This window comes from Limulus polyphemus, unplaced genomic scaffold (genome assembly GCF_000517525.1).
Source record: "Limulus polyphemus unplaced genomic scaffold, Limulus_polyphemus-2.1.2 Scaffold3190, whole genome shotgun sequence".
In the NCBI taxonomy this organism is placed as follows: Eukaryota; Metazoa; Arthropoda; class Merostomata; order Xiphosura; family Limulidae; genus Limulus; species Limulus polyphemus.
In genome coordinates this window covers 18,152-27,121 of record NW_013668800.1, presented here as the reverse complement: position 1 = coordinate 27,121, position 8,970 = coordinate 18,152, and the positions used below count along the sequence as shown (strand labels likewise).

At 36.4% G+C, this 8,970-nt stretch overlaps 1 protein-coding gene across 1 annotated transcript in view; it reads left to right on the top strand.

The window, feature by feature from the left end:
- LOC106468849 (kinectin-like) overlaps positions 1-8,970 on the top strand; it is a 104,023-nt gene that overhangs the window by 77,314 nt on the left and 17,739 nt on the right. The window contains exon 18 of the mRNA XM_022397209.1: positions 2,524-2,546. Within this exon, the coding sequence (XP_022252917.1) occupies positions 2,524-2,546 (23 nt within the window). The remainder of the gene's footprint in view (positions 1-2,523; positions 2,547-8,970) is intronic.

The following is an 8,970-nucleotide window of genomic DNA, read 5'->3' as shown; positions in this document are numbered from 1 at the left end:
AAAATTTAACTGAGTTTAAGAAAAGATTGAATGAATGAATGAATACATGAGTAGTAATGGTTGGTTATAGTTGGAAGCTGGAAGGGACATCCTTGGGCTCCTTTTTCGTCCCTTTAAAGCTTTATGAAATTCTGTTACAATTGAATGCCCCCAGTGGTTCACTGGTAAGTCTGAAGACTTATAACACTAAAATTCAAGTTTTCTTACTTTGAGCTTAACAACAAAAAACAAAGTGTTATAATTGGTATGGACTTTCATCATTAAATTCATCATGTGCCATGAATTAGGCACAAACTGCTTTTTTTCCAGGTGATTTCACAGCACAGTAGAGAATACAGTACCATGCACAACAAATATTTGGGTTCATGCTTCAAGTGATACAACAGCTAGTTGAGTATATTTGGGACACAACACCTTAAATGCTTAAGACTTAAGCAGTCTAGCCTGCTTGAGATTGAGGATATTTCAGAAGTAGAACATGGAGGAGTACAGCTTAAATAATTTCTGTCAGTTTCACTGTCATCTTGAGGAGGGATCATCATCACATGCATAACATTGTGAATAATAGTATTGTTGATGGTATTTGGCACATACAACACCATCTTTGATAGGATTTTTGTTTCTGAAAGTATCATCTTAGTTGTCTTGGAATTAAGTCCCGTTACCAAATGTGATTGCTCTTTCAGCTCTATAGGTGTTATAATGTGACAATCATTCCCACTATTCAATTAAAATAGCCCAAGAGTTTGTGGTGAGTAGTGCTGACTAGCTGCCTTCCCTCTAGTCTATCACTTAAAAAGTAAGGTTGGCTGTTGCAGATAGCCCTCAAGTAGTTTTGCATGAAAGTAAACACACAAGCCTTCTTAGTTCACGACTGTATGGTCCTGATATGTGTCTTTACCTTTAGGTCCACTCTTCACATGGCATAGCAACATATCTGTATTCTTTCTGCAAGATTGAATAATGTCTCACCAGTTTTACTTCATTGCTGCAGTCATTAAAAACCACTCGGTAAGCAACATGGCAAAACATCATTAGATCCAAAAATGTCTCAGTTTCATTGGATAATGTAATTTTTAATCTATTCTCATGCATTTGGCTTTACTGAGCTAGTTGCAGATTTGTTCAGTGGTTACCTTTCGTATAATATACATTTATATCACTAAGAAATAAAAGCTTTAAATATTTCAAAATATGGCAAAAGATGGATTTTTACATTTTTTTATAGATTTAAGACATTTTGAAGCCCTTTCCTCTGGGGCTCAAGTAGCATGGGTTGCACTCCCTGTCAATTGGGCACTGAACATAGACAATAGTTTTTATGACAAAAATGAATGCAGAGTCAGAAAAAATTATGTTAAAAACTGAACACTAGTGGGTCTACAATGTATTTCTTTAAATTTTGTGAAGAAAAAGAATCTGGTAATAAATTACTATAAACATACACTATGGGGAAACAGCTTGTATAGTAAATATTTATTTTTCAGTCATCACATGTAGCTAAACTTTCCATATTATTGATCTTTGTCCTTAGAAATTAGCAAATTTTTTCTAAGTTTTAAACATATAAATTATAATACATTTTGTATGATTGCAAATTTATCAGGCATCAGTTTATTCAAAATAACATAGAAACGTTTAGAAAGGGCTTTTGGCTTACATTTCATTTACAGCTTGCCCAACAAGTTAGAAATTCTGCCATGCATGATATTAACGATCCATTTTGGTAATACAGGCTTATAAATCTACTTATGAATATTAATAAATTGTTTGCTCATGCATAAGGCTAAAACAGAACACATTTTGTTTAATTATTTTCATTTTACCAGATTTATTAATTAATACGTATCAAAAAGTCAAATTGTTTTTGTCTGTATCTAAATTTAAATAGCAACATTAATGAAAAAATAAAATATATGTCACAAAAATGCATTGCAAATTATTGAAAATAATTATAACAAGTTGCGTGCAACTAAAATCAGAATACTGTTGAAAGTTTATCATACGTATTCCTGATATATATCCAAAGAAATCAATGTATATAGTTTTAAATGTTTTGGCATCACTATATGATATAATGCTCCATTGAGGATTTTATTGATGTTTTAAAGCTGCTGAATGTAATGGTCTGATACCTGTGAGTGGAATTAAAGAAATGAAGTTTTTTTTAATAATCTCATCTTTCTTTTAATTGATTCTTAAAATATGATATTGGTAATATACACATATTTCATATGAGTAACAAAACATTGAAATATTTATAATGATAACTTATATATTAATGTCTTAATTTTATTTGGTAGTATGAGTAATTTAGAATCCATTCATTAAAAACATAAAACATGTTGGCAGATTTTACACTGTAAATACAATGTAGAAAGGATAAATATTAAAGAAAGCCAGAGTATATGTTTTTTCAGGTAGTTATACAAAAGTAAATTTACATATTAGCTTTTTTTTTTAAATGTATTTCTGTGTAAATTCTTTTGTTTTTGCCACTTAGTTTCTATTATATGTTTACAGACTATCCTCTGGAGAAAAAACAGGCAAGTTTGTAACTTTTACTATAAAGTGTATTAGGTGTTGTTGTTAATTGTGTGGCTGAAATTAATATTTTGATATGTGTTCACATAAAACAGTGCTTGTATTCCATTAGATCTCATCCATGAATTTTTTTGGCTAACATGGTGAAGTGCTTTTGTCATTCTGTATCCAGCATCCGTGGTTTTGCCTATATGTAACTGTATAATTGATAAATAAAGTAAAATGTTTAAAAAATTAAACTAAAACCATGTTAAGATCTCTACTAAATTTATGTAATAGATGGAGTTGCAGTCAGTTCATTCTGTTTTGTGAATGCTTTCTGGAATTTTATTTTTTTGAACAATCCATAAGAAAAATTAAATCAATATCTTTACTCATTTTTCTTATAATAGAATAACCTAGTTTATATTTCATTTGTTATGAGTTGTAATTAAAAAACACAATAACAAATGTATTTAAACTCGTTATGTTTCCCACATTATCTTTAACTCAGTTTTTCTAGATGGCATCGTATTTGGTGTAGCCACTACTATTTTTATTTAGTTTTTGTTATAATTTTGTTGTTGTTGTGTGTATGTTGTTCTATACTTGACATGTATTCAATGCATTGGGCCATGTAAATTTTGTACCAATGACATCGGTACATTTAATGCTTTTTAAAATTTTTTTCGTTTGTTTTGAGATATTATTACATATATGTTTATCAAATATGAAAGTATCTATAAAATTTATTTATTGTTTGGTACTCTAACCAGTACATTTTGTTTTACTTCATTGTTTATCTTTCTTTGTGTGTTTGATGTTTATTTTCTTTGTTGATACACAGTGTCATATGAAAATATTACTCAGATTTAAAAAAATGTAATCATTAATGTATTTTATAATAAGATATGAATAAAGATAGATTCTAGTTGGTTACTCAATACATATTTTTTATTCAATTTTGAAGATGTTTAAAAACATCCAAGAAAAGTATGAACTATAGAAACTTAATTTTCAAAACATACTTACCTCCTTTCTCACTTACAGCTATTACTCGAATGCCAGGGTTTCTTCCTTTGCCCATATAAACATTGTTCTGATTTACTCTCCCTTGCTCCAGTCTTTTATACCCCACTCAATTGCCTTTGACTATATTTAACTCCTGACACTCTCCACATACATCAGTGCACCCTCTATTCTGGTACTGCATATAATCACCTCATTCAAATAGTTATCGCTTTTTCTCGACCAAGTGGGATCGCCTCCTGTGACGACGGTGAGTATTATATGCCTTCAGGGTCTGTGGGGGCTCAGCAATGAGAATTTCTGGATATGTGGTAACCTTAACCACTGATCCAGGAGCACTACAGGTCCTTGAATCAGGATTAATCATTCAGTTCACATCTTCACCACTATTATCCACCCAACCTGTAGTGTTTCAATCTCCCACAGATCCTCAGGATTTGAAACTTAGTTCTAGGGCTATCAGAGTTTGGTTGTTCCGAGGATAATGAAAGAGTCGTGCTAGTTTTTCGGAGGTTTTATTCCCGTTGGTTGTTGGGCCTCAGAGGACTGATGTCCAGTCACTGATCTTTCTCATCTATATGAATGCCTAGAATCTCCAGTTTTCACAAGTTACTTATTCCTCAATCTGAGTTGACATTTTTTACTGGGATTGTGGATGTCCAAGTTCGTTGTAGTCAGCTCATATCTCCATATTGCCATAGTGGTGGCATCCCACCACTATCGTCATTTTTTGTACACAAGGGTCAAGTACTGCAGTTCTGGATTTTTTACCTTTGGACTCGCATTGGCTTCAGATGAGATGTGTCATATCATACAAGTTTTTTCTTGTCACCTCCATCCATCGCACTGGCACACACCATTCCATAGACAACTGGTTACTGCTGCTGGTACTATATTGTCAGTTGTCAGAACATCACATCCTGATTCTACTTTCACTAACAACCAAAGCAAGCTTCATTCTTAGGCCTGAGACATCTATTCTTTCTCCAATTCAATATGTCATTACTCTGGGTATTTTTATTTTTCATCTCATCTCTCAGTTGGGCCCAGCTGACTCCTATCCAGCTCAATGCTATAGAATAGGAAGCCTTACTCTTACTCACCTCTCCTTTTCCTACTGCACAGATGGTTCTTTCTTTTCTGGGAATGTGGCCATCACTCAAATCCCTCATTCCTTTGGGATGAGAGGACAAGAGATCCTTTTAATAGTCTTTATGCGACCAAGGCATCCTGAACATTGACTCACTAGATTCTCTATTTTGCTTAGTTGGGATCATTCTTCAATCTTGAGGGGTTGTTAAGTCAAGACACTACTAAGATATGGGTTCCTCTATCACCACCTTGTCCAGAGTTCCATCTCTTCATGAATGCCTTACTTCTGGGATGAGGTGCATATACCAATAGTCAGGAATTCCAGGATCTAAGCACAAACAAAAGGGCTTCCCTACACAATGTTTTAGTCCTTCTTGTTCTTCAAAAGGCAATGTATCATGGTCTGGGCTCATTAAGGGGAAAATCATCACTCTGACAATTCTGTGGTGGTGTCTTTTGTTTCTCATTGAGAAGGCACTTGGTCCAGGGCTCCTTGTTTTCGAATCTTGGACCTCCTTTTTCAGGACCACTCCTATCATATCACCCTCCTAGCTTACCATGTTCCATGGGTGATGCCTGCAGTAGCTGGTCAATTGTATCAATCCAAACAAGTTCTTCTGACAGAATAGATACTAAATCAAAAGTTTCTGTTGGATTGGCTCTCATTGGATCAGCCAGCTTCTGGCAGTTTGGTCTCCAGTACCTCACTTTCGGGCTTTGGCAATGGATGCATTTTGTCAGGACAGGATGGAGTTATAGCCCTTGGCCTTCCCTCCAATTCATATATTATCCATGGTACTAAATATGATTCGTTCCAACCCATTGTTAGGTCTTGCTGATAGCATCAAATTGGCAGCTATGCCCTGTTTTCTGCTGGTATCTTCCAGAGTGTCCACCTCTTCCACTTCTTTTTAGGCCATATCTGTGGAGGCAGCCATGATCTGACATGGTACAGCTGGCTATCCAGGAGCTCAAGCTTCAGGCATAGAGGTTATGCAATCTTTTGCCTGGCAGCAGTGTTTAATTTCTAAGGTTTTCATGTATCTGTCTCAGTTTTTGCTTAGTCCTGAGATGAACATTTATCATCAGAAATGACACGCATATCGGCAATGGTACATTGAGAGGAGGTAGAACCTACTTTGATCAGAAGTGCCAACCATACCCCGTTCTTTGACCTGGCTCTTTGGTAGGGATTTTTGCATCTTCCACAATCGCCCTGTTTAAGGCAGCCTTATCGACCACCATTCGATTCTCATGACTAAATATTCTTTGAGTCCCCAGTACTCTCCGGATTCCTCAAGTTACTTTGTGTCCTTGGTCCCAAATGACCATTCCGGTTCTTTACAGGTATATTAAGGTTAAATTACATGCTCTTTCTCAACAACTGTTTGTGGCCTGATTCTTATATGCCATGTATCCCCTTTATTTGAAGGTTTATTTTTCGTGGCTGTTGACCTACAGACCTCGCAAGTTGGAGTGATTTGTGCTGTTTGTCCACAGACTGCTTTCTCATTTTCTGTACATTCTCAGACTGGTTCTTCTTACCCAAAACACTGTCAGACAGGGAAGGGGTAACAAATCCTTTTCACCAATTCATCTGATCACTTTCTCACTTCTGTATCCTATCAGATTTTGATCATGGTCATGTTCAGTGAGGGCCTTGAAGGTTTTGTTGCCAGCACTAATGCATTTAGAGATGCTAGAAAATGACTTTTTATTCTTGGCACTTTTTAAAGGTGAAGAATTTTTTGCAAGTCATGTCTATTCAGGTTTGTCACATTTCTGTGTCCTTAGTAGCCTGGTCGAATTGCCTGCTGGAGGACATTGGGCAGACTGGTATGTGGACCTCCCCCAATACTTTTATTTCACATGATCTGGCAATATCTTCATCTGAGAGTTTTTGCCTACCCCTATCTTAACCATTTTTGCTAGATTATACAGAATGGTGAGTATTTTCATTGCTACCTATCAGGGCCCCTTACCTTATTTTCACAGGAACCCACCCTGTGGCAAATGTTGTCCAGGCAGATGTGCTTTTATCAAACCAATTCTGCACAAGCAACCACTAATTCAATATGCTTTATACAGGTTACAATAGGCTATGTAGAAATGAGATGTTCCATAACACCACCTAGAGGCTGACCTAGTGGTGTTATGGAACACCTCATTTCTATTATTACTGTACTATACTGGACCACCACTCATGGACTATCATGAGTAAAGCATAAGGGGATCCTGCCTGTCCCTGCTGATCATTGGATTGAATAAATCAGGGTCAGTTTGCTTTTAAAAATTTAGAAACTTGGTTCACCTATTACACTGTTCCTCAGGACTCCTTAATGTGCATTACCCCCAGATTCTACTAGTGGAGCTAGGGAGTCCTTATCCTTACCACACCCGGTTTCCAATCTCTGAGGTGGTGGAGGCTTTTCCTCCAGAGTGTTAGAGTGAATACCTCTACTCTTGGAGAAGAGGGCAAAGTTGGGGGCTCTCCTAATCAGGTCCCTAGATGTTTTTTCTCAGATGTCGGTAGGAGTGGCACCAGCCTACACAGGAGCCTACTCATAATACTGATTCAGATTTGACACTCGGCTATCCGGTTGAGTTGTGCATGGCCATTCTTTTTGATCCATATTGATTTACTACATTGTTCTTGGAAGAGGGTTCACTGTCTCTTGATAATTCTGAACACTGAATGGTTCCATCCTGGGTCCTTGGTTGAGCACAATTGTTCCACATCCTCCACATAATTTTGGGGCAATTGGAATTTACCTTACCCACACAGTTTGGCAGTGAGGATGAATGTTCATAATTCCAGATCAAATGGGTTCTGTTTAATCAGGTTGAATAAGGCATACACAATCTTGTCATTCCGAGCCTTTGGTGTTTCCTTTTGGACTTCTTTAGGTCGAGGAGAAGGTTTGTCCACTTCACAGTTGCTTACTTTCTCCTCATGATTCTGGTGGCTTGGAATGCATCAGCTACAGGTTAGGATTCACTCATAAGTATATATATATTTGGTCGTCAAGAACTTAATGTCATGTTTTGGAATACTGTCATCAACCACCCCCCAAAAAACGTACATCACGTATGATAATTAAACATTAGTGTAGCCTATGTAATGTGTAAAGTTTGGTATACTCTAATCCCTTATAGTGATGGTACACAATGAGACACACATTTGGCATGTAATGCTGTTTGAATACAAGAAGGGAAACAATGCTTCTGTAGCCAAAAAGAATATCAAAGAAGTTTATGGAAATGTTTTGAATGTTCGTAAGTGTCAACGATGGTTCAGCAAATTTCGTTCAGATGACTTTAGCCTTAAAAACTGTGATGGCAGGGGTCAACATGTTGGAAGTGATATTGATGCTCTGAAGATGCTTGTTGAGCCTAATCCAAGGCAACACACTCATGAAATGACCCTGAAATTGCATGTCTCTCATGAAACAATACATAAACATCAAAACAATATGGGAAAACTCCTTAAAGAAGGTGTTTGGGTGCCTCATGAACTCTCCAATGATCATTGTTTCCAAGATTTGAACATTGCTTCGTCTCTTCTGGCGCATAATGCACGTGAACCATTTATGGACAGAATTGTCACCAGTGATGAAAAATGGATTCTCTATGCAAATATTAAATGCCAAAAACAGTGGTTCAGTCCTAGACAAAAAACACTTCCAACCCCAAAACCTGGACTCCATCTGCCAAAATTGATGCTTTGCATTTGGTGGGACATCAAAGGAGTAATTCATTTTGAACTCCTCAATCCACAGTGAGCTGTCATTGCAGAGATCTATAGTCAGCAACTGGAACGTTTAAATCATGCCCTTCATCAGAAATGCCTTTCACTCATCAATTGGAAAGGTATTCTTCTTCTCCATGACAATGCACGTCCACATGTGGCACGTTTGACACAACACAAGATTATGGAGTTGCGTTGGGAGTTCTCACTCACTCACCATATTCACTAGATATGGCACCATCAGATTACCATCTTTTTCATTCGATGCAACACCATCTTAATGGAAAAACGTATGCAAATGTGAAAGGTGTTAAAGAGGACATCGACATGTTTTTTTTGCTTCAAAGCCAAGTGATTTCTTTAATCAGGACATTAACAACTTGATTGTAAGATGGAAAAGCATCACCGATAACTATGGAGAATATTTCATTTAATAAATGTTTTGTTTTGATATATATGTTGTTCGGGTTTTTTCATCTAAACAAAACGATATTAATTTCTTAATGACCTAATACTTGTTCCAAAATAGTCCGTGTTTCGTGCGCTAACTGACACGCTCTTCGAAAACATCGGTTTTT